This window comes from Nesoenas mayeri, assembly GCF_963082525.1.
Source record: "Nesoenas mayeri genome assembly, chromosome: 4".
In the NCBI taxonomy this organism is placed as follows: domain Eukaryota; kingdom Metazoa; phylum Chordata; class Aves; order Columbiformes; family Columbidae; genus Nesoenas; species Nesoenas mayeri.
The window spans coordinates 75,378,285-75,405,145 of NC_137540.1; the positions used below are offsets into that span (position 1 = coordinate 75,378,285).

Consider the following 26,861-nt stretch of genomic DNA (forward strand, 5'->3'; position numbering starts at 1 on the left):
ACCAGAACAGGCTCCAATTACTGAATTTTGGGGACCATTTTTCTATAAACCTGTATGGAACAGGGACTCTCCACCTTCACACTGAATTTTGATGCAAACACAAACCCTTCTTGGCCTTTGAATCATTCTTTGCGAATATCTGACAGGTTTTTGCACATGAACGCATGTAGGATGTGCAAGGGAACAACTCTGCTACAATTTCATGCCCTGGCTACAGAATTACACAGTATCCACCTCTCTGTGGCTGAATATTTATAAAGGGAATCAAAGTCGTGTTTAATTGCTACAAATTTTAAATAACCAAAGAGAATTGTTTGAAATCACTGCTTGGTACTCTGGATTTTAAATAAACTTACCCAGGAAAGGAATGTGAGTGGTTCCAAAAAAATAGGTCCTTGAGCAAGCCAGAGGTCCCTTTGGAGACACACACTGCACTACCTGGTTGTCGGTATTAATGAGATATAAAAAGGCCTTAGTAAAAGCACTTGGTGCAATAATTAACAATAAGTTCCCCTCAAGCCTTCTAACCACTGCCATACTACAGAAGGGCACGACACAGACTGAAACGGCTTCGAAAAAAGCGACTTACGTTTTCAAAGGTACATTTCACTTTTGACTTGACCTGAATGGTTGGAAGGCTTTGGAAAGGAGTTGAGCTCTGACTTCCTTTAGCGTTAAGCATGTTTTCAATTTCCTACGTCAACTGCTCTTTTCATGAAGAGGAAAGTGTGTCAGGTTCCCATAACTATGCTCGCACTCGGTCTTATTTACTATTTTCAGGATACCCTATTAAAACAGTGTCACCTTTACCTGTAAATAAACCACCTTTTTAAGAACAACGTCAGCATCTAATAGGTGGAGCAAGTACCACCATCAGGAAAATAAAAGTTGTATTATGAAAGATATTGAATGCTCTTAAAACAGCAAGAAAAGAACACAAAATTGAAAGCGTTTTTACAGATATACGGTTATGGAGAATGAGCCTTTCTCAGGCTTTTGACCCACGTCCAGAATACTCACATCCAACCATTCCTACAGCAACTACGCATGAAATGTTGTCACAAGACCATAAAAACTCATTCCCTCACTCATACGCTCACTCCATGATGACCTGGACTCCACCACATCCATCTCCTCAACAGCACAACCAACTCGGCGCCCGCGGAAACGGGGCGAACTCCACCAGGCGATCCGCACGCTACCTCTGCTCCTTGGCCGCGATTCCCTCCTCGGATCACCCAGAGGATCTCAAGTCCCCCGTTACGTCCCCTGCGCGGCAGCCCAACAAGCCATCGACCTCATCATATGTTTTAAAACTTAAGGTTTTTTTACTTGAAAACGGAAACAAGTTAATCTTACAACTTGAGCGGAACATTCTCGGAACACCCAAAAGACTTTTCAGTTTCACTTGCTAAAATGCGGATACAACTAAATATCCTTTGTCTATCCGTAACTATCCATTTCTTTTTAAGAAACAGCTAAGCAATTCTGATTAAAATAAAATCTATGTGTCAGAGTTAAGTACATCATATACAACCATCAGGAAGATTTGCACTTCGTGAATAGGACAAATGTCCTCAGAAGTAACGTTTCCCTCTCCCCACCCCACACACAGCACGAGTGTTAAAATAGTTCATCAATTCCTGATTAAACATCCAGTATAGTCTGACTTGGAAAGAGAGAGTGAAAAAGGAGATTCGTTCCTTGAACTTGCTCACCCTTAAGATATGTTTTTTGATGTTAAAAATCAGGTATTTAGCTCATGGAAAGTGAACATCTGCTTAAAAACGTCAGATATTACTTCAAAGTCTTACCATGTGCTTCGCGGTGCTCCCACCAAGGCCGGTGTTGCGAACCAGATGTCCTTCTGATGGAAAGTTAAAGTTCCCAGAGTTCAAGTTGTCCTTGGTTGAGTGGCTACCAAACAGAACGAAGGGCTGGCGGCTCGGGCTGAGGAGAAAAGAGAGGATCACCACCAAAATACCTGAAAAAAAACTGGTGAGCAATGAATGAAATCCAAGCTTTCACGTCTGTGGACCAATTATTGAATTTCTGACTAAAAGAGTAGGACAAAAATAGTTCACTACAGCTTCCCATTGAGTTTCAAAGGAAAAAAACTGCTTAAATTAACAAGACTATCATTTCTTTTATCACAGTATGCTTGGGATTGGAAGGGACCTCAAAAGATCATCCAGTCCAATCCCCCTGCTGGAGCAGGAACGCCCAGGTGAGGTCACACAGGAACATGTCCAGGTGGGTTTTGAATGTCTCCAGAGAAGGAGACTCCACAACCCCCCTGGGCAGCCTGTTCCAGGCTCTGCCACCCTCACTGAGAAGAAGTTTCTTCTCAAATTTAAGTGGAACCTCTTGTGTTCCAGCTTGATCCCATTACCCCTTGTCCTATCATTGTTTGCCACTGAGAAGAGCCTGGCTCCATCCTCATGGCACTCACCCTTCATATATTTATAAACATTAATAAGGTCACCCCTCAGTCTCCTCTTCTCCAAACTAAAGAGCCCCAGCTCCCTCAGCCTTTCCTCACACGGGAGATGCTCCACTCCCTTCAGCATCTTTGTTACCCTACACTGGACCCTCTCCAGCAGTTCCCTGTCCTTCTTGAACTGAGGACCCCAGAACTGGACAGAATATTCCAGATGTGGTCTCACCAGAGCAGAATAGAGGGGAAGGAGAACCTCTCTGACCTACTGACCACCCCCCTTCTAACCCACCCCAGGATGCCATTGGCCTTCCTGGCCACAAGGGCACAGTGCTGGCTCATGGTCACCCTGTTGTCCACCAGGACCCCCAGGTCCCTTTCCCCTACGCTGCTCTCTAATATGTAATTTCCCAACCTATACTGGAACCTGGGGTTGTTCCTGCCCAGCCGCAGGACTCTACACTCGCCCTTGTTAAATTTCATTAGGTTATTCCCCACCCAACTCTCCAGCCTCTCCAGGTCTCTGGATGGCAGCACAGCCTCTGGCATGTCAGCCGCTCCTCCCAGGTTGGTGTCATCAGCAAACTTGCTGACAGTCACTCTATTCCCTCGTCTAAATCGTTAATGAATATATTAAATAATACTGGCCCCAGTACCGACCCCTGAGGCACTGCACTAGATACTGGCCTCCAACTAGACTCCGCACCATTGACTACCACTTTTATATACAAGAACATGTCTCCAGGTTGTTTTTCAAATCACATTAGAAGAGTTTTTTCCTCTCTTTTCAAGTAAATTGCCTTGAAAAGCTGACTAGTTTAAACCCTGATATTACTATATTGGAATTAAACAAACTTATTTTGGTTTTAGCTCTGGCTTTAGGCCCAAGACTCAGCTGAAGAGGTCAAGGTTTTTCTTTTCATGATTTAAATGCAAACAACATAGGATGCTGAAAACAATAAAGGACATTGAACTCCACTGTTTAGTTCCAAATAAAGAAGAATCTGCGGAGACATTCAAGTAGCTCAGCAACCTTTATTTAGCTCAAAACAGCAGAAGGTTTGGGTTTGCAACATATGCCAAACAACCTTCGTCCCTCAAAACTCTACGCTAAATAAAATCAAGCTGATCTGTATTATCCAGCTTATATTGGCAAAGATTTGGGTTTTACACCACTCTGCTTTAAGTGTTGGTCTTGTGCATGTCATGACTCACACAAGTATCATGAGATCTATAACTTTCATATTTTAATTGGTTTTGAGTAGCATATAAATAGGACCAGCATTTTCAAACATAGGTGTCCTGTGCAGTAAGTTAATGAGTCTGTTTAGATATCTGGCTATGAAGAGGTTGACTATATTAGGATGCACAAGGTGGATGGTTTCAAACATATTGACATTGTATATGTACTAATTACAGCATTAAATCCCATGAAAAATCGGCTTATCCTTCCCAGAAGCACCTTCACTTTTTCTTTTAAGATGAGACGGAATACACTGAGATGGTCCCAAAATGAACTGTAAGCATTACAGCAGAGAAATATGGAAATAATATACCGAAATATGGAAATAATATACCGAAATACGGAAATAATACACTGAGGTCCTAGTGACACCACAGTTTCACAGGGAACAACGAGTAATACCTGTTATCTGTTATATGGCTTGAGATCATTCCGTGACTGAAATAACTTCTGAAAGGCTGTGAAGAATTAAAAACAAAACCTAATTAACAAACAAATGAACTGAAAGTAATTTATCATTACCAAACCTGAATAATCCTTCTCAGAGAAAACTCCTATTCGAAAACTACTTCCAACCTCCATAAAGAAACCCAAAAACCTCGTATATGCTTAAAAAGCAACAGCTACTACCAAAAAGCACTGTGGTATTTTTACTTGTGCTGTGTTACCATCAATTATGTTTGAGATTTGACGTGTACATACTGAAGCTTCCACCGACATGAAAAGTCAACCTACCTACAAATCGGGACCTGTTGTGCAGATGTAAATTAACTAAGTTTGATGATTAGTGAAGAAACACTCAATGAATTACATCAGGCAGTGCCAAGGATCATGTCATGGATAGGAAAGGTGGATGGTGAGCTTAAAAAAACAGGTTTCTACCCCTCAAACATAAAAGGTGAGATGGGATAGGGAGGAAAAATAGTGAAAGACATATAAAAATCACCAATGCTGAATACTTATTAGTTCTGCATGGATGGCAGTAGCAGTTCAAAGGGTTAGTGAAGCAGACGTACCTCCCCAGCCTGAGATTCTGACAGCTCCAGAATGAAGGGAACTTCAGTATCGAAGTTCGCAAAAAACTTGGTCCACTGGTGTTCAAAAATCGCTAAATCCTATTAAAAAAAAATCCACATTATTAGTAAGGTGTTACACAAGGGAAAGGAAGTCACAGATGGTACTGAATGACCCAACATCATTTCCATTTCAGTATGCAGTATAGAATCCAGCCTGCCCAATGAACAATAAATACAAGAAAATCAACATCTTTTAAAAGGTAATGACTGCTGGATTTTCAGGGGTCTTTTGGGGGTGTGTTTTTTGTGTTTGTTAGACATTTGGGGTTTTTTGGAGGCAGGAGAAGGAAAAGGACCAGAGCCCTTTATCTGCCTTTAACCTAAGGAAGCACCGTTTTGAGATCGCTCGTCATTCAGACCTCATCTTTCCCATCAGCCTTCCGAAATCAACACTTGGACAGGTTTAATTGTCAAGTTTTAAATCTGTACGTGGTTCTCCAGTAATTGGTACCTGACATTAAGTAAGATTACGGACAGAAAATGAGGAGCGGGGTGGGGAATTTGGGAAGCTCATGATGTGCAAGGGGCAGATGATCCCTTCTTTATTTGTATAAGTGGAAAAGGAAACATCAGGAACACCTCATTAAAGCAGAATAAAAAAGGAAGATGACTACAGGTAAGTGTTGCATTCAAATTAATCGAAAATAAATCAGGGAATTAATAAAAAGAGTGTGTCACGCAGATAAAGCAGGAACCTAACAGAACCAGGCAATTTTAAAATGCTCTCAAGATTGTTTTCAGTTACCTGTCACATACAAACTTGGAAAACAAGAGATTTTAGAGTGTGTGGATCTTCAGAGATACAATAGGCAAAACCTGAACTATGATTTTAGCAGAGGTACGATACAGTATTTTACTTCAGCCACTTCATTAACGCAGCAATGAATGAAATTCAGGGAGTAAAAGTGGATGAAATCTTACAAGCTTTCCAAAATCCTAATAAAGCCTTGAGGTTTAAAATGAAGGTTTTACATTTAGAGGGAAAAAACAATTGTTGGAGAATATTCCAGGCTCAAATAAGCTCTTCATAGAAGCTACGAGTGACAATATTGTCAGTGACAATATTGTACAGAACATCCTTTTAAATGGCAAGTAGAGGTCAAGTCAGAATGTTCTAAAATCAAAGCTGTGTTAACAAAAAGGTATCAACATATACCAGCTTCAAATGCTCTTTAAGTCCACCTAACTTCAGCCTCACCAAGAACACCATTTATAACATCATCAATTTTATGATAGAGTTGGATGACAACCCCATTCATTTATTTTTTTCAGAAAATCTAAAGCCAATTTAACAACTTACAGGTTTCAAACTTCAAAATTGGATAAATAAGTCAGTTACCAGCTTAAGAAAAATCGAGACAATGTTTCTCACTTCCACAGGCAGAGGGAAGTGAAGTATCAGTTACTATTTAGACTGATAGCCCGTATGACATTTTAATTTTCATTACAGCAGCTGATTAAACAACTAAATTTTATTAATAACAGATACTTACTGCTGAACTTGCTACAAATTAGGAGCCAATTTTGCTGCCAAGCTGGAAACTGATGAAAAAAATCAGCAACAAAATAATATCTACTGATGTGTTGCTTTCTTCTCCAGCACTGAGATCAGAACGCATTAAATCGAGAAATGACTTTATACTGTGTTTTTATTTCACGAAGCGCCAGAGCAGCCACTGTGTGTCACTGTTTCCCATCTAAAGTAGTTCCAGAGCAATCCCAAAAAGTGCTTTTTTATTTTTCCTGCAATTATGGCTGTAAATTAAAGTGGATTCTTTTTCCCTGTCTTGCTACAAAAGGAGGATTTCATGGACTCTGTGGTAGATTTGAGGAAGGGAAAGAGGCCCTGAGAACAACAGTGAACACTCAGCAGATTAATTCTGTACATTCTGTTAAAAACAAACCAATAAAATCACAATTTTGCTCTGTGGCTACATTAACAGACCAGTCCTTGAGAATATTTCATCCACATTACCTCAAACAGCAAGTCCTCCAAGGAAACTGGATCCATTTTGCTGTACGTCTTCCACAAATCAACGCTGACATCCATTAACTGAAAAAGATTTTAAATGCAAAAAACATCATGAAAAACGCCACAGATTCAGGTTTAAGCCACATTGAAACAGACCTTCAGCACATCGCCCAATGCGACAGCCCTTAACTACGAATTTGGAATATTTTTACACTACTGGTTACAAAGGAATGGACCAGATTAAGTGTTGTGGATGCTTCAGAGCCTCATTTCCTCAAGCGAGGCTTCAAAGCATGTGCAAAGTTTTACTTGCATCTTTCAAACAAATGTGTGGGGAGACCACACCTGGAATCTTGTGTCCAGTTGTGGCCCCTCAGTTCCAGCAGGACAGGGAACTGCTGCAGAGAGTCCAGCGCAGCCACCAAGATGCTGAAGGGAGTGGAGCATCTCCCGTGTGAGGAAAGGCTGAGGGAGCTGGGGCTCTGGAGCTGGACAAGAGGACACTGAGGGGGGACTCATTCATGGGGATCAATATGGAAAGGGGGAGTGTCAGGAGGATGGAACCAGGCTCTTCTGGGTGACAATCAATGGTAGGACAAGGGGTAACAGGTTCAAACTGGAACACAAGAGGTTCCACTTGAATTTGAGAAGCAACTTGTTGGGGGTGAGGGTGGCAGAGCCTGGCCCAGGCTGCCCAGGGGGTTGTGGAGTCTCCTTCTCTGCAGACATTCCAACCCGCCTAGACACCTTCCTGTGTAACCTCATCTGGGTGTTCCTGCTCCATGGGGGGATTGCACTGGATGAGCTTTCCAGGGCCCTTCAACCCCTGACATTCTGGGATTCTGTGATTCCGTGAAATCGTTTCACAAAGTTTGTCAAAATGCAGTTAATAGGCAAGAACAGTATCGGCTGGTGCAGCCAAAAGGGAAAGATGAATTTTCTGAGACAAGACAAACAAGAAGTAGATTCCAAGGTGACTCATCCTACACACCAGCCAATTCTTGCTGTGAGTGTAATGTAAATTTAGGCAAAACTTGTTTAACTTAATATCTTCTTCCAAGTAATAAGATGCTGAACAGTATTCAAAAATATATTCTTAAGGGACACTTGTGTCTGAACAACTTCTGCATTGATAGGGCTCCCCAACACTCAATAACACAACGCTGAATTTTCTTCAAACTGCTGCTTTATAGTTATCCCAGTTATTCATATCATTAGATATGGCAATAATTACTTCCCAGACATCTTGGGCATTCACCCATCAGTAAATTCTCTGCATTACAGCATCCTGAGCACGTGTGAATTCTGTAGTAAGAGCAAATGCCCTTAAAACACACAAAAAAATATATTAATATGTTATCACCATTAGATTATCTTCAAATTTAACAGCACAGAATGCACAGCAGCGAGAAAGTCAGTTTGAGGAGATAAAAATGTACAAGAACACCCCCTTTTATTATAATAACAGCAGAAGTATTCATTGATAGATCACTTCCAGTGATTCCATATGTACTTCCTCCCATAGATCTGGTTTTTCCCTCCCCATTGGTGACATAAAGCAGCTGCCTGACAGAATTACGCATAAACAGTAACGTCAAAAGTTAAGAATGTCACTTTCCACTTCAAATCCCCTTAAGACTTGAAGGAGGAAGAAATCAAGAACTCGGGTTGGAACTGGCTGAACCACCAGAGCTTAACAGGCTTCAAAACAGATACTGAGAATTTGCAGTGATCTTTTCTAAGGCTGCAAAAGTGCCATAAAAATCGGTATTAACTCCCGCAATGAAAGAGGAAATCACAGAACCACAGAATGGACTGGGTTGGAAAAGACCTCAGAGATCATCCAGTCCAATCCTTGGTCCAACTCCAGCCCATTGACTAGATCATGGCACTAAGTGCCATGGCCAATCTCAGTTTCAAAACCTCCAGGGCCGGCGAGTCCAGCACCTCCCTGGGCAGCCATTCCAATGCCTGACCACTCTCTGCACAGAATTGCTTTCTCATCTCCAGCCTCAATTTCCCCTGGCAGAGTTGAAGCCCATGGCCCCTTGTCCTATTGCTGATGCCTGGGAGAAGAGACCAATCCCCACCTGGCTACAACTGCCCTTCAGGTAGTTCTAGAGAGTGCGGAGCTCACCTCTGAGCCTCCTCCAGACTAAACAAGCCCAGCTCCCTCAGCCTCTCCCCATAGGGCTTGGCTCTGTCTTTACAAAGTCATTGCCACACTTTCATGAATCCGGAGGGGCTCTGACAAATTAATTGGCAAGGGTAATTAAATACCCAAATAAATCTTAAATTCACAGTCATTGACTAATTTCAGACGTGAGCGAGGGCTGCTGATACCTCCACAAGGATGCTCATCTGTTTGCACTTGTATTTAATGGTTTTGACAAGTTCACACAATAAGATCATTAGAGGACTAGTGATGGAATGAATAAAAAAAAGCACGAGGAAAGGTGACAGTGAAAGCAGAGAGAAGCGCACTTGAACTCATATAATAAGTTTTTGAGCAAGATGTACAGTGCTACATGTGATGAGACTTTAATAATGGTACAATTAATTCCTTGGGCTTTTTTTCAGGTGTCAGAAGTCAGACAAAGAACATTCTGGCTGTAAAAAGCGAGAAGAAAAAGAGGACATCTGCATTTCTGTGGCAAAGGTCCAAGAAAATGAAATACAAAGCAGCTTCAAACGAGTACATAAATACAAAGCTGTGCTCTGAAGATGCTGCTAGAGTATATTTAATAAATAAGCAAATCAAATTACACAAGTTGCTCAGAGTGGAACAGCAAATCATTAAAACTAGGAGCGCCATCCAGAATCTTGAATGTTGCCCTGTTGATGACTCAAGAATATATAATGTCTGTGGGTAAAGTAGATGCATCTCTTGTGTCAAAACCAGTGACCCAAGAAATAAAGTCACTCCTGATTTTCTCAGTTCAGTTCAAGGCATTTGTCACTAACCGGCTTCTCTTGCACTACTCTTGAAAGTCTATATCCATCTAACGGAGTTTAAAGTAAGTGTTTTCTGTTCTTGGTAGATGAGGGTCTAGAAGATAAGGAAAAAGTTCTAAAACACAACAAGGAACCAAACAACCATGGTTTATCAAGACCAGAGTGCTGTGTGCTCCAAAGAGTCTCTTGGCAAGACTGTAGTGTCTCCATCCTCACACATTCAGTTTCATAAGATCCTGAAAAACTTGATCCAACTTAGCAGCTCATTTGAGCAGTGAGTCAGCACTGCATGATCCTAAAAGGTACTTTCCAACCAAAATAACTCCATGATTCAATTTCTGCTTCAGAACGGAAACAGAAGGAAATGAGAAATGTAACTACTCACTTCATATTTCATCGTAAAGAAGCCATCGCCTCCAATTCCTTCCAAAGCAAAAGCCTGTACTATTGGCCACTTCTCAACAATGAACATGTCAAATATCTGTAGATGACCTGCAAAAGAAACGTTTCACAGAAACATTCTCACACCCATAGCTTTAGAAATTCTTTTCTCTACACCCCAAATTTTGTTCCTTTTTGTCCAGCTATTGCTTTAATAAAGAGTATTATGTCTCCTTCCAAATTTAATTCCAAGGCTATTAGCAAAACTGTGCCCGTTAAAATTCAAGATAATAAACAGGGAGCTTTGCTTACTCCAATGTCTTCAAATATTTGCCCTTAAGTAAAATCCTGTCACCATTATCCCCACATTAATCAGATTTTTAATGCAGGGGGGAGGACTGTTCAGACTGGCCCTCATAGGTGAAGCTGTGAGCCATCTCAAGCATGATTATTATCCTTAAGCTACACACCTTCCTTAGATAATTCCTATCAAAGACGCGCCATCCTTCCCCCATTAATGATTTTCCAGGCAATCAGAGCATATCACCCTTTCTTCGAGGAAAGCAATGAAGAAATAGGAATTTAAAACAAAATAGCTTGGTTTGAACTTACGTGGTTCAAAATTAGAAAGCAACTTTTTAGGGTTTTTTTCTGCCTTTTACCTACTGTACTACGGATCCAAAACCCCACGTGCTTATGCACAGCGTTGTCTTGGCTTTAATCACTATTTTGGATACTGCAAAATACACTCTGGTGAACAATGTGAGATGACACTGTCCAGGCTGCTGGGTTGGCTGCAGATCATAACAGGAAACCATGCAGCCCCGTTTCTGCAGCGCTAAAAAAGGAAACTTGCATAATGAAATGTTTGTTCTTTCCTTACAGAAGGGAGTATTTATCTGGAGCTCCCATGTGAATAGAGAACGTCTGTCACGGCAGGACACGCTCCTCTGAATGCAAATTATTTCTCACACTTGAGCATTCACTCTTCAGATTGAGTCTAAGGGCTTCCATTTCTCAGTAAGAAACCCAACTCTTAAGGAAAAAGAGGCTGAAAGGAAACTATTGACGTATTAATCCTTATTTCTTACCAAAGAAATCTTCATTCCCTGAAGTGCATTGACTTGCATGCTGCAAAACTATTTGCATAAGACGAGCAAACCCACCTTGGCAGCTGTACGGAATACCAATGCGGGTGCAATCTCGAACCATGTCTACAAAGCTGGAAATCTTGAATTCCTCTGCAGCTTCTTCATCTTCATACTGAAAGAAGCCATTTAAAATAAAATCTGGTTAGGGCAGGCCTAATTCCATCATTAGTTTTGCACAAAAGAGAATATATATTGTACTGGTTTAATTCTACAGCAAATGTCATGTAATCCACTACAATATTACCTATGGCTTCCAGAAGCTAAAGAATCTCTTTAGTCTGCATATTTCCTAAACTATATCATGGCAGAGATATATTCAATCCAATGGAAATTGTCCTTTGAAAATCAAACTTCGGAGCAAGGTTTTTAATAAGGTTCTATGAAGACATAACTATACACTTTATTTTCAGCTTTCAGTGACGTCTTTCAACATCATCTACCAGATTCTGGACAATTTTAAAGGAATAGAAGACGCTTTGAGAAAGAGTCAACGAACGCGCCACAAAATAAAACTTGTCACTGAGGGAAAAATAACATAAAAATACCAGTTTAACAACACTAAACCAGAAAATCCACCTGACAAGATACACCCTGGGTCACAGAATGAGAATAAGAGATGTACGTAGGAAAAGGAGGAGACACCACCATGCAAACACTGTTTTGCTGTTGCACGCTCGTAATGGGTTGAAGTCGCCTGAAGAACAAATATCATCCTTCCAGCTCGGAAAAGCATAAAACTGGACCGGTGAGACAAATGACACGAAAACCACTTTAAAGCAGAACAAAAAACTAAAAATGAACTCTGATTTTTACCTGAAAAGGCACAGTTTAGTACCAAGCCTAAAACCAACAGGTTGGGTAATTCAAGAGTCGCTTTCTGGAGAAAGATCAGTAGGCGGTAGTGGTTTATTTGATCCTATTTTTTTTTTAATATACACCGCTCTGAACTTAGTATCAAGGTAAATTACATAATCATGAACCTTTTGTATATCGCTCTTGTAAGCTCCAGTTCTTTATTTTAAGAACATGTTCTTTGAAGACAAGCCTGAATTTAAGACGTAGCCCAAGTCCTTCCATGTTCTTCCATCCCAGGAAGCCAGATCAAAGCCTGGGTTCAAAGCCAAGCCTCAAACAACCGCTGGCTTCTCAAGACTTAAAATGCCATTAGAATAAGAAAGTGGGTTTTGGCAGGGTGCTAAAGGCTTGCTCACTATGTGCTATTGCAGGTATCCGAGACCGTTCCAAAAATGGTACGGTCTTGACACCCAGAAAGCTTATAAAGTATGCACCAAATTTTGATATTTTATCATATTAGGCCATTTTTGAAATAGGTATTCTTTAATAATATGCTTTTTTTCTTTTGATAACGAGGGTATTCACTTCAATTCCTATGGTCTAGTTAAAGGTAAGTAAGAAGGAAGGAGAGGCTTTGGGTTTGGCCAGATTTATCTAGAGCTGTGCAGAACCAGGCATGACGTGGCTTTTATTATTCATAAAGCGCTGGAGCTTTTTTGATCTTCCTAAAAGCAAGGAAAAGTTATTTCTATCACTGCAAAATATATATATATATGCTTAAAAGCCACTTCAGGCAACCCTCCTGTAAACAGGATGCACTTAAAGCCTGACACGGCAATGTTATTTTTATTTCTCTTTCAGAGGTTATCTTGGAAACGGGCAATTCTTACAGATCAGCAATTTGACTCGAAGCACATCGCTCAGCTCATTCCCATGAAATAGCAACGAAGTCGACCTTGTCTTTTCAACTTCAGAAATCAAAGTTTTCCAGTCATTTCCACAAAGCACATGGTTTACCTTTCCTGCTCGAACATTATTTCAAGCCAGCACTGTGTGATTAAGTTTACTACTTACCACCAGAAATCACATAAAAGCCCATTAAGCAGATGCAGCTCAAAATCTGAACAGCTGAGACTGCAGTTTAGCCAGCAAAAGTGTGTTAAAACCCCTCCAGTCTTTGTCGCAAAACGCATGTGTTTTACCACCATCAGGTACACGTCAAGATTTGCCCTTTCAGTAGGGATCTGGCAACAGAAAAGCCTTACAAAGCCAAGCTCTAGGTTTTGCTAAGACATGTTTTAACCTATAGCTCAGCTGTTTACATCTCAACGAGGATCATCCCCTCTGTGCAGCACTCACGGGGCTCTATCTAGACCATCGCATCCAGTTTTGGGACCCATGGACAGGACAAACTGGAGCCATCACAATGATCAGTGTTGGGGCACTTGTCCTATAAGGAAAGATCCATGGCCGGACCTCATAGTTGCCTTTCAACACCCCCAAAAACGTTCTTGAGATGCTGAAGCCCAGTTCTCCCGTCTGCAGTGGTGGGATGCACGATAAAGAACATGATTTCAAACAAGAGAGGTTCAGATTGGGTAAAAGGAAACACTTTTTCACCATTAGGACAGCCAGGTAATAGAGCAGAGAGCCAAGAGAAGTTCTGCAGTCATCACCCTTGGAGGCTTTTCAACATCTAACTGCAAAAAAAACTCGAGTAACCTGATCTGATCGCATCGCTAACGCTGCCTGAAACAGGAGGCTGGACAAGATCATCTACAGAGGTCACTTCTAACCTGAATTATTTCATAATTCTGTGATTTAAACTACCAAACAGCCACACAAAACCACAATCGATCATAGGCCTCATCACTCTCCAGCTGCAAACTCAAGGGAACAAGAGGTTTCTCTCCCTGACCTGCCCCATTCATTCTCCCACCAGTTTCACCCATTGGCATCGCAAGCTAATTCACTCCCCTCAGATTTCAGTATAACTCTAATTTAGAAAAGGAATTACACAGCACTGAACAGAGGGGGATGCGTCCCATGATGGCATTTAGGAAAAAGCATTCCCAGTCTCAACTGGAATAAAAAGGTTCTTATTCTGCACCTAGACAAGCAATATTTTCATGTTTTTACTCCTCTAACAGTACTTTGCTATGATAAACACAGCTTTTCTAAGAATACGTTGATTTTTAAATGCAAGATCAAACTCAGATCTAGTAACCACAGTCCAATGAAAGTGAGCAACAAAACTCAGCTTTTTTCCATACTGAGGACAACAGCTCTTGCAAGGAAGAGTTGAAAGTTAAAATGAAAAGACATAAGGAAATTGATTGACTTATATGGCTTACTAAGCAAGTATTTTGTAATATTCTAAAACTATTGGCAAGCAATGCATTAAAACACTGCTTTGGTAGCAAATAAGGCTATCACCGGAAATGCTGACTGTAGTACTTGATTCAGACTCGGCATTTCTCACATTAAAGTTTCTTCCTCATTAAAGGTTCATTGACTTATGTCCAAGCAACAGTCATTAGTGGAAGAAGGGAATAATTTGTCTTCGTGATCCAAAAAATACAAAGTATTCAAAACATTTTTCTTCTTGCAAACATAAGAAAAAATATTAATACCCATATTTATATATACACAGATCACCCCCACTCCTGAATATGAAACAGAAGAAAAGCTTCTGGAAGGAATGTAAAAACAAATTTCACTTTGAATATCAGTTCATTAGCAAGTCCATTAGCAATGCTCATCTGCATTCATTTCACACTTACCTCATTTTCAGTCAGACAGTGAAAATGGAGGTTCCTCCAGTGTGCCACATAGGGCAAAAGATGATTATAATTCACAGGGTTACAGTACAGATGGACGCTGTCAGGTTTTATTAATATGATTATATCTGCAACAAGCAGAACAGATATTATCCCAGCATCAAGACTCCACACGCAGAATTACACAGGCACAAAATAAAAGAACAAAGAAACTGAACAGAAAACATTTTTCCTATATTGTGACTCAATCAAAGAAAATGTTTCGACTATTTGAATACACACTCATTCCCCACTTCTTTAAAAAAGAAATATTTGGCAGCCATAGCCGGTTCCAAGGAGAACAGTACTTGTTGGTGTTCAAAACAATTGTGGGTTTATTGGGAATTCTTGCACAGAACTTGCATCAGCCCAGCCTTTGAGAAGCCAAGAGGGTCAGTGCCCAGTCCTTACAAAACTCTAAACTAGAGCTTTTCTTGCCTGATATTACATCAGAACATCAGGCCAACTAAAAACTAGCACTATGATCTATGGGACAGATATTCAAAGTTTCATGCAAATAAAGGAATAATAATCTATGAGCACAGTGAGCAGCCACCTTTTAAATATTACAGAAGTGAGTTAGTATGTTAAAGAAGAGCTCTGGTATTTTAGAACTCCAGAAGTTTGAACACACAGTAATTCGGAACACATGTACATTGATACCATGACTGAAATATGGTAAACTGCATCAAATACTTCAGACTAAACGAGGAAGATATATAAGAAAATGTGCACATTTGTCCAGAGAAGAGGAGGGAGCACAAGGTCCATGGGTACTTAAACCATCTCCTTTTAATTTTCTGTGATTATGAACAGCTTGTGTTGAAAGGGCTACAACCAACTCCAACTTTGCTCATCCTGTGATGCACAAAACTTATCTTACCTTTTCAGGGAACGTTAATACTTATTGTAGCCAACAAGCCCATAGTCTTTCTATTTGGCACATTAAAAAGGTTTTTTTGGGGGTTATGTTTGAAGTAAGGAACTAGAAGCAGGGGGTACTCGGGTAGCAGAGTATGTTGGACTAGAAGAAATACTGGAATTGCAGTCATGTTTTTACCACAAGGCAAAGGAAGACTGTGCAGTAATGTAGAAAGCCTTCAAATCTGGAAAATATCTCTGTGATTCTGTCTGCAGGTACATCAGCTGGAACAAGCTGAGATTTGAGGTCGTGAATTGGGAAATTAAGTCTTTTCCAGGACAATTAGTTTGTAAAACGGGCTGTATTTTACTCCTGAAAAAGCTAAATTATTAAAAATAAAACCTACAAGCAAATAAACCCAAACAAAATCGGGTTTACCCCTTTAATCAAAGCATCTAACAAGGCCATTGTTGTTTCTCTAATCCTGAACTAAGATATTTTTGTTTTCTGAGCATAGTATCCAATGAGACACGGAAAGGGCTGTGGGGCATTGGAACAGGCTGCCCAGGGCAATGGTGGAGTCACCATCCCTGGAGGGGTTTAAAAGGTGTTTAGATGAGGTTCTTAGGGACATGGGGTAGTACTAGAGTCAAGTTATGGTTGGACTCGATGATCCTGAGTGCTTCTTCCAACTGAAATGATTCTATGATAATGGGCTGTATTTGTCCAGGTTTAGAACATTAGAGGAACATTTTGGAGGTCTGCCCCTTTTTCTTGTTCACCCTCCCTCCAAAGAGACCAAAGAAATAGCTCAAAATGTTGAGTATGTTACTCACCATCAAGAACTTCTTCAGGAAAGCCAGTTCTTTCAAAGTCATTGTTACTCTGGTTGTACAAGCCGAAGAGCAGATAGTTTGCCAGTTCCCTGCAACCTTCATTATATCGACTGTCTATTCCTGCAAAAGCAAAACCACATGTGAAGTGTGATGTGTCCTAACGTTGTGCACCTAAAAAGTCTGTTTTCTTCCCTAACAAGAAAACTTTAAAACAGCAATATTAACTTAACTCACATAATTGGTGGGCACTTACATCTGTTGAACATATTGTGGAAAGGGGGAAGTTTTTTTCAAGTTCATTGCCACATGCTGACATTCCACTCTTGACCTAAATCCACAGGCCTTGCTTAAAAAGCATTAAGTAAGTCTAGTTTTCCACAGTGCTCTGTACCACTGAAGTTGAATTTCATCTAGTAATTCAATCTGAAACATCTGTCTGTATGCAGCATGCATTCTAATTAATATGTTCTTGATTGAAGCTTCCTAACAAACTAATCCTGTGACCTAAATCTCCTGCTTTAGGATACATGATTAAACATTATCAGTATTACAGTGCGGTCCCTGAGTCACCAGAAAGCCAGTGCGGATTTCTAACGAATCATTAAAAGATACTCTGATAAAACATACGGTGTATGAGCAGCTTCCAATGAAAGCCTTTTCTGGTCATTAGGAACATAAAATTAAAACTACTGGAGATGTGAAGAGATGCAAGATTAATATAAGAAAAAGGAAACAAGTCACAGATTTAGAAAATGTTTTCATCTCACAGTCATAACTCCTAATTCTACTGTAATACATCAAGTTTTTTCCACAAGTAAAACTATGCACAAAACAACATCCTCAACATCTACACTTGACAGAGGTCAGAGTCTCAAAATTCCTCATAAACACTAACGTCAGGTTTTCCTACCATGTTATATTAGGATACAGTTAGACGGCTGCCAACAAATGAAGACTTGTTACCAGTGGCCAAAGGAGATCAGTACACTGATAATGTCAGAACTCAGCCTGGGTGTCCGGGTTTCAGGACTTGCATCGGAAATCAAAATGTGCAGGAGTCACCTGAACGCACCAGAAATTTGCACAAACCCTATATTTTCCTAATTATATCCCTTTTTTAAAGCTGTATTTCAGCTTTAAAGTGCAAACCAGATGCTACATCTGCATCCAGCTATGGAATCCAACATCTTAATTAACTCTTTTGTTTAGTAACTGGCCTTTGGATACATCACGTATTTTCCAAGGCATCAGATACCTGAGGTGAGGCTACAGAAGAGACAAATTCAATCACTTCACGTTGTCCTGAAGTTATGGATGTCTGTAATATTGCTCCTTGCTGATGGCTCCATGGTTATTATTACCAATAAACACAACAGTGTTGCATTCCTTGAACTGTGTTGGGAAAGGGGAAAGCTCCATCACACTTGCCCCGGCTTTCTCAGCCCTCAAGAAACCTTCCAGCCACAGTCTTTGAATCCTCATTCCTCTGCTATCGAGCTTCTGGCACCAATCTGTTCATATACAAGTCCTTGAAGCGTGGTCTTTTTAAAACAAGTCACAATTCTGGTGTTAGGAGACATTCCTTGACAAAGGGAGTCTCAAGAGCCTTAGCAGTCAATCTGTAACTTGCGTCACGGCATCAATAAGACTCAGCTAAAGGCGGCTCAAGGCAAATCACTCATTTTTTCCCCTCTGCTGCAATGCTCCATCTTTGCTGTGCCAATAATTTTCTGCATAGATTGCCCTGGAAGCACGAAACAGAGGAGAGAGAACACACTGTGTCTTCTTATTTTATCTACATTTCCAGCCCCATGAAAGCAGATATACCAATGCAATCAAGAATTCAGTGGGACTGAACACACTAATATTGGTGCCAAATCCCTTGTCTCTAGGTGGGATTTTAGTTAAAATCAAGTATGGAGACTCCCTTCTTCCAGGAAGGAACCATCCCATTGTTCCAGGGACCTCCGTTTAAACTTAATCCGTCTCCTTGAAACCAGATCTAGCCTTGGAAAGCCAGCACACACAATGTCCTGAAGATAATCTCTTTTACTTGCTTAACTTTTGAAGGCCACCAGATGAGCACTAATCAGGAGTTGGGACAGTCCCTTTCAGTGGCAGCAAGCTGGTGGATTAGTTGTTCTGCAAGCAGCATTACTTGTGTTTCACCAGCAAACATCACCTATCAGATCAAAAGTTAATCTAACAAAACACTATCGACTATAAGCCAAACACTCCCCAAAAAGGTGGTGTGCTCAAAGACAGGCCAACAGAAGAGTGAAGCAGAAAAGGGAGCAGAGGATTAAAAAGTCAGGAAGATCAGAAGGAAAATGAGAAACTGTCCTTATCTACTATCCAGGTACATCAGCTCTTCTGTAGGCTTGACGCAGATCTGTCTTCAAAGCTAAATACCAAAAACCTGCTTTTACAGTTAATGACAAAAGGGAGGGAAGACAAAAATGTTAACAAGGGGGACAGCTCACGCGTTTAACTCTTGTAAGAAAGGCCATGGCTGAGTTTATTGTCTGCAGAGCATTGACAGACTAGTGGGGAAGGAATTAGGGTGTTCTAAAAAACACCAACTCCGCATAATATCTGCTTTTGTGGAAGTGTTTTTTTGTTTTTTTAGTATTCAGAGGCTTTAATATTATTCTACAGAAACATATGGAGTTAAATGAGCAGATACAATTAGCAGAAGATAAACAGGAAATGAAACAATGACAAAGATAAGATACCTCCAGAAAGCATATCAAGAGTCCTCAACAGAACAATGGTAAAGGCCATTAATTAGGAAACCCCCACACCTGTCTCCAGCTGAGCTGAGTTTAGTAACTCCCAGCCTGTTCCTAACCCATCACAAGGGTGTAGTTAGACAATGACTCAGTCTATGAGCTGCTGCCCATGGAGCCAAGCCTGCTCCTTCTCCTGCACTCAGAGCTTATCTGGCCTCCCAACAAGCTGATTCAGTTGGCTAAATTGGTAGAAAAAGTCTGGACAAATACAGGGGGAAAACGAAAAAAAAAAAAATATATATATATATATATATATGTCTGCTTGGTAGGATGAACCAGGTGCAAGATATCAAGCAACCACCAGAACTGATGCAAAATGCAAGTGAGTAGGAAACAGAGGAAAGGGAAGAAGAGCAGTCTAGGGACAGGCTGAGACTTCTGTTTTGCTCAGCAAAAAGTATTCAGCTTCGCCATCTCATATCTGCAATTTCACAGTTGCTAAGCTGACATAAACACAGCCTACAGGTAACAAGAGTCCTGGGTTTTGTCCCAGCCGTGCACTCCTGGCACGTCCTTAGATATCAAAACAAAGAAGAGTTGTTCCACAACACATTAAACAGCCACGGGAGCTCCAGGGCCGCCAGGGAGGGCGCAGGAAGGTGAAGCTGGAGAGGGTGGACAGGGCACCTTTGGACAGCTGCCCAAAACCAACATGCAGTTGTGGAACTGCCCTCTGAAAGTAGCACGATAACCATTAAAATAGTCTCCACTGGGAAAGGGAATGGGATGAATAATCAATGTTGGTGAGATTTCTCCCATATCCTCCAAGCAAGAGCTCTCTGCAGGTTAGATATAAAAAACAAAGTAAAATAAACTAAACGATTTACAGCCTCTAAAGTGTTCCTGTTCTCTTCAGAGAGGATAAAAACCAGATATTAATGTCTGTAAAAGTTCTCCTTAGCCATGCTGAAGTGCAAACCAGTTTGATCTACAATTAGAACAGCTACAACTACAGTCGGATGTGCACACATACCCTACCAAAATGAAACACGTATCCTCAGAAATCAGATCAGCTTCACCGTGACCTTCAAATCTCTGTTGGAAGCTCAGATGTGAGAAAACACCGACGTTAAGAAAAAAATACAGTATAATGTAAGTAGTTTGAGATACTGTTTTCGGAGCAGCTTTAACAGCAACACGCTCCAGCTTTTTGCAGATATGTGATGTGCCAACCTCCAAATTCCTTTTCCCCGTCACTTGTGGTGTCTTCTCTCCCCAGCAAAAAATGCCAGAATGCCACCATTCAACCAATTTAAAATTAGGTAACAGTATCCTTTTTAAAAAATTGGCTGTAACTATATTTAAATAATTTTATCAATAATTAGCCAGTACTCATCTCTCTTTGGAATCCTATGATGCTGGTTTTAATTTCAGTATAAATATTAACCTACTCGAAGCGAAGCTGTGAAAGTTTATATTGTTTTTATCTCACCACCCAGTGTGTAAAATTGAAGTCGGAGTGGGGGAAATGCATTAACTCCAGTTCATTAAAGGCAGCCAAGTGAAATACAACACTGTGAAAAACACAAAGTTACAAGAGTATCTACTTTCCATACAAGCCAACAGGACTCAAACTGTAAGACTACACATTTTTTGCCATCTGAAGCTTGTATTTGAAGACAGATTTAATACATTTACAGAGTGACATGCCTGCTTAATCAGAAGTTATGTGAGAAATTCAGCAGGCTACATTAGACAGGTCAGATTAGACAACAACGGTCCCATTGTGGGTGCTGAAAGAGATTAGGGCAAAGCATGAGTCTAATAACAAAATACTCTTCCTATATTTCCATAACACAAATGCTTGTTTATTAAGAGGTATGGGCTTATGCATGGACTTTAATACCCCACGTTACACTGCGGATTACACAAAGCAATTCCTTTTGCCTGTAGAGTTTTCCCTAAAGCCGTACAATGTTTTGAGTGACTATTCTTTGCTCAGGACTTACTGCAGCATCAAAACAAAAATAGGTATGAAATACCAGTGTCAATGGTGAGGAATAAGAGATGGCACAACTTGCTGTATTTTATGAAATTATAGTAGCATCAAGGGAAAAAATACAAGGACTTTATCCTGTATGATTAAGTTTCACTGGAAGGTTGACACAGTGACCTTACTAATGTTACTACCTAGCTAAATACTTCTTAAACTCTTACCCTGGAGAATGTGGGATAGGAAGAGTCACGTTATACAGTCAGCACGGACTAAAACAGAATTAGGTTACACACATTTACAACACTGTTGCCATTCGGTAAATGAGCTTCTTCAAGTTTTCTTGTTACATCATTAAAAAATCCAAGCTGTTGTATTATTTCCTAATGCAAGCCCATTACTACACACAGCTTCTTTACGGATACATTAGACATCTTCATCTTTAATGTAATACATTAGTTAAGCCATCACTCCTTAGTCCTATTGTCTAAGGAATTTCAACCACCATCCCTGAATTTTTCCTTTAATATCTTGATGTCAACTATATAATAAGAAAGAAGAGCCAACGTTACATACAGAAATGCAATTAAAGCAGTACAAAAAACCTGTTCCTTTGCTACACCACACTCACACACGTGGCTTTATTACATATTATCCTTTTCCGCCAACCCCAGAAGAAATAAAGCACTGAAATCACATGCTGGTTTATGCCACTATTTAACTCGTAACTGCTTCCCAGATTTCTCATGTGACTCTTTAAATGCATTTCAAATTACCCCTCCTGAGGCAAGACCTCCCCTTCCCTGTAAATTTAGGTTTTTATTAATTGTGTCAGTTTTCTGATTATTCCCCCACTCCCTACCAAGCCCATTCTCAACCCCCACGCTCCACAGCTCTGTGTATCATGATCCCTTAACCTCGATGCTCCTCTGCTCTTCTCCAGCCCCTTAATCTCAGCACCTTCTAATCCTTCCCTGCCAGCTGCAACGCATGTGCCTTCAGCCTTGAGCTTTTCTGCCAAGAAAGCAAACACAGCCCACCCAGCTGAATATTTACTCCAAAGAGATACAGATTAAATTATTCCCATCTTTCCTTCAATTTGGACATGAACAAAGATTCTTCCTTCTCTCCTCATACTGAATTTTCACAAGACTTGCAAGAATGCTGATGGTATTATTACTATTGCAGCAAGTTGGCCTGAAATTAGTAAATAGGCTTAAGAATTTACTTAGGGAGAAAAGAGTGTAACTGTCAGACAGCTGTCCATTCACTGTGAAACAGGGCTGGGGCTTGGGCCAGGAAGATCATAGAATCACAGAATGGTTTGGGTTGGAAGGGAGCTCTAAAAGTCACCCAGTGCCCCCCCTGCTATGAGCAGGGACATCTTCACCAGCTCAGGTTGCTCAGAGCCCCGTCCAGCCTGGCCTGAGATGTCTCCAGGGATGGTTCAGCCACCACCTCTCTGCCCAACCTGGGCCAGGCTCTCATCACCCTCATCATAAGTCAAATTCTTCCTCCCGTCTATCCTGAATCTCCCTCCTTTAATTTAAAACCATCACCCCTTGTCCTATCACAACAGGCCCTGCTCAAAAGTCTGTCCCCATCTTTCTTATAAACCCCCTTTAAGTATTGAAAGGCTGCAATGAAGTCCTCCCAGAGCCTCCTCTTCTCCAGGATGATTGACCGTCCTTCTGAAACTCATATTATCAGTGCAGTGAGAACAAGGCGGGGGGAGGAGAAGAAAAAAAAAGAAGTAAAACTAACCTAAAATGCAAAGGATTCCATCAGGTTGAGATTTGCTGCTCTGCGTCAGGATACTCTGAATGTTTCGAAGGCGGCTGCAGCTGCAAAAGAAAGAGAATTCATGCTTGAGGTCAGTGGGTTTACAGTGCTCCAATTTGGTAGGCTCTAGAGTTGACCTAGCTTTTTTCTTTATTATATAAACTAAGTGGATGCAATTCAACTCGGGTATCTGTTGTTTGAAATACATCTGGATCTCATATCAAACAATCCCCAGATTATTTTTTTCTGTCAACTAAAAGATGAAGTACACAGCCATGAGAGAAGACCAGAACCCCTAAGTACCCCTTCTAACCAAGTGCCCTGTTAATCTCTAACCTCTAGCAAACATTTCTGCTCAAGTTTCCTCCCACCAAGCCAGTAACACTCTTCTTCTACCACAGGAATAGCGAGCGAAGCAACATGGGTAGGTAAAAAGTTGCCAAGGGAAGGGACTGCGGTGGGTCCTGCACCCCAAGAGGAGTTTGCAAAAGATGATTTTCAACACCCCCAGCACCACTGGACACTTGCACTCTGTGTAACTACACAACACAGATACATCCCAGCTTCTTATTTAAGCTTCAGGTGCTACAGTTCTTCCTTGCATCTGGCACAACTCTCTAGAATTGTATTTAGTCCATAATGGGAAAATATAGAGCCAATACTCTCATGAGACAAAAGAACAGCTCAACTTCACAAGGGTGTCACTTTTTAAACAGGGATTTTTTTCCTCTGCAAGACAAATTAACAAACTGAACTTATATTTGTGTGTTTCCAGTCAAAAAGCAAACCACAGCTCAAACCAACTCTAAACGAGTAATACTTCATGCAAATTATAAAAACAGTAACGTTTTTCCCCTCTACAGCCAAAGAAGTATCTAGATCATTTTCATGAGATGCACGTTACCTTTCTCACGACTTTTGTACTAAAACAATTCATTTTTTCTAAAATGAATGGTTAGGGAAAATTGTAAGGCTAAAGTATCATTTTTGATGAGCCACATTAAAAAGAAATGAAATAGTACCAAGTCTTGCCAAGATTTTAATAAACTTTATAGAAGAATTCATTTTGCTTAATTTAGTTGTCCAACATACATCTTAAAGCCGGGCAAAAAATTCAGCTACAAGAGCCACACAGAGAGTAATAGAATTTGTGCTTCTAGGCAACATTTTGTGAGCTTGTTTTAATACAGATAGATGGCAAGAAATGTCACCATGTTACTGAATGGGTGTTCTTGTTTATATAACCATGAGCTGTTCAGCTCTAGGAAACAAATGCCTCTTCCAGCAGCACTGCAACACAGCTACATTTGTGATCTCAAATAAACAAGAATTCCTGTTTTTGTAGCTTCTTGAGCCAAGTAAATCCAGATAGATCTACAATACTACAATTATCATGCTCTACTTTCTCTGAAAGACAGAATGAACACGAAAGGTTTACATTATAGCTAATATAAGTACAATTCGAGCATCCGCAATAGAAGACAGAAAACATTTGAAGACGCTTTCACAGGAAGCACAAAATCAGTGCAAAACACTCCCGTTTTATTTTTCCCAATATTAGGTTCCCTAATTGAGTCTGAACCCCTCAACTCTTTTTTTCCAGAAACTTTCCAATCCATTTTATATGTTGCACTGTATCACAGACCACCATGTGAATAAATAGATGTTTTGATCCATTCTGAAATACCAAAACAGAAACTGAAGCCACCGATGACAGCAAAGACACCTAAACCAGGTACAACCGGATGTTGTTGCCCATGCAGGTGATGCTATGAAGTCCATGAAAGAAACGCTGAACTTCATGCTGCACATTTTTCCAACTTCTAATTATTTGTTCTCTAAAACGCAACCTAAAACTGAATTACATGGGTATCTGATCTTAAGATTCTGTATCTTATTGTGGAAGATTTTCGTGCCGTCATTAAACAGGACTCCAGACCAGCTGGGCAAGATATCATCTCCTATGATAAGATAAACAATACTCATATTTTTATACTTCCCAAGTCACAAGATCAAGAGGAGAATAAAGATTCTAGATGCTTCGCTGTGGGCACAAACAAATTTGCCTTATTTCATGTGTCAGTATGCAAACAAACCCACCGTTATTTAAGGAGCAGCTGCAGGCATGAAGAATTGCTAGAGCCCCTGTAAAACACTAGGGAATGGAAGTGCTTCATGTATAGACAAAGCCCGAATGATAACAAAACAGCTTCTTAATTTATTAATTTAAGATAAATTCAGGTTTCCCGAGACCATCTGAAGGACGGACAGAAAGCAAGACAAGGACTTGTGCAGTGACACAACAGCAGCTTCCAGACTGACTTCTATTAAAACACTGACCATATCAGAGGAGGCATCTTCCCGCTGCTGCTCAGAGTGGGAAAAGAAACTGTCATTAAAAATAAATCTATTAGGAAAGCTTCCAATCCAAAGGCACAAAGGTAGAGCTTTTTAATCAACTCCTCTCATAAACAAGATGCAAAAATCCCTCTTCTCTTCAGCTTTTACTCTCAAGGCAAATTTAAGCAATTCTCCAGCCAAAGACAGGTTTGTCTGCATTGTAAAATATTCTTTAAACCTCTTACGCATTACAAACACAGCATGAAAACATACCTTGATTTGGTTATGATTTGTTTTCCCCTTCATCGATCAGTTTTGAAGGAACGGTTAGAACTAAATTTGACAAAGAACAAGTGCGAAACTCACGAGGAAAGATACTCCCATTCATTAACACATCCTTATAACACCAGGTAAGTCATTCCCAAAATCCTTAAATTTCACACTAACAGCTCTGATGAAAGGGAAACATTATCAAATATATTTATAATTTTAAAAAAATAGTGGTATGAGCCTGTCAAACGAGACCAGAGCAAAGTAAAATACACAAGGTTTTTGTCTTCTTGAGCTCCATGAAAGTTATTTTCTGATGTATAACAGTAAATTGAGGTAGTGAGAAAAGTTCTCAAATGAAGCTGCTAAGAAACTTCTGCCAAGCAAAGCTGATTGTCAGTGTTACATTATCTTCAAGAGACAGACCTGGTATAAAAGGAATAAGCACAGGGCAAATTAAATGTTCATTATTTCATCATGAGATGTTCGACCATAAAGATGTTTATTTACATCTCAATATTAAACAGCCTCGAGCAAAATATTTTCCTCGCCTCATGTAAAGAAGCGGTTTCTATGAAAGAAATCTTTGAAAAAACTTCTTCATCGAAATATTTTCCATGTTATTCCAAGTGTGTCTAAATCATGACATTCAAAGGCTGACATTATAAAGAGAAGACTTCTGTGTCAGAAGAAAGACGTTATTCAGAAGTTGTGAAGAGAATAATTAGAATTCTTACTACATGCTTTTAAACAATGCAAGTAAAATGTGGATAAAGTCAGGATTTTTTTTAAAAATGGCATTTCCTTGCATTTTGCATTAAAGAGTCATCTGACAAAAACAAAGAAACCACCCTGGGAACGAAATTCCATGACTTTTCCCGCTTCCAAAGCCAATGCTCTAGCATGGGGATGAGTTCTGCTCCTTTTCATTTGACCATAGGAACACAATTTCAAACAGAAGCAACAAAGACCGCCGGTATAACCCTCTGGGCTTCAGTACGCTCTCCTGGAAGATGTGGCTCTGGATGCACCCACATATGTAACTACAGCTGAATTGTAATAACTCGAGCCTGAAAAAATCAGCATGAGGTGTGCTGAAAAAAAACACAAAGCCTTTTTCTAAAGAAATGCCACATTTCTGAACTTCAGCGAGACTTGAAGATATGAGATATTTAAACGAGGTCTATTGCAACCATATCCAACAAGGCAACCACAAC

The 26,861-nt window shown here is 40.3% G+C and overlaps 1 protein-coding gene across 1 annotated transcript in view; it reads right to left on the reverse strand.

Annotated features, from left to right (window-relative positions):
- DNAAF9 (dynein axonemal assembly factor 9) overlaps window positions 1-26,861 on the reverse strand; it is a gene marked incomplete at both ends in the record, with an annotated part of 77,545 nt that overhangs the window by 43,363 nt on the left and 7,321 nt on the right. Inside the window, 10 exons of the mRNA XM_080344013.1 lie at window positions 357-438; window positions 1,815-1,950; window positions 4,083-4,138; window positions 4,697-4,795; window positions 6,732-6,809; window positions 10,069-10,175; window positions 11,231-11,327; window positions 14,794-14,918; window positions 16,528-16,647; window positions 23,017-23,096. Coding sequence (XP_080200139.1) covers window positions 357-438; window positions 1,815-1,950; window positions 4,083-4,138; window positions 4,697-4,795; window positions 6,732-6,809; window positions 10,069-10,175; window positions 11,231-11,327; window positions 14,794-14,918; window positions 16,528-16,647; window positions 23,017-23,096 — 980 coding nt within the window. The remainder of the gene's footprint in view (window positions 1-356; window positions 439-1,814; window positions 1,951-4,082; window positions 4,139-4,696; window positions 4,796-6,731; window positions 6,810-10,068; window positions 10,176-11,230; window positions 11,328-14,793; window positions 14,919-16,527; window positions 16,648-23,016; window positions 23,097-26,861) is intronic.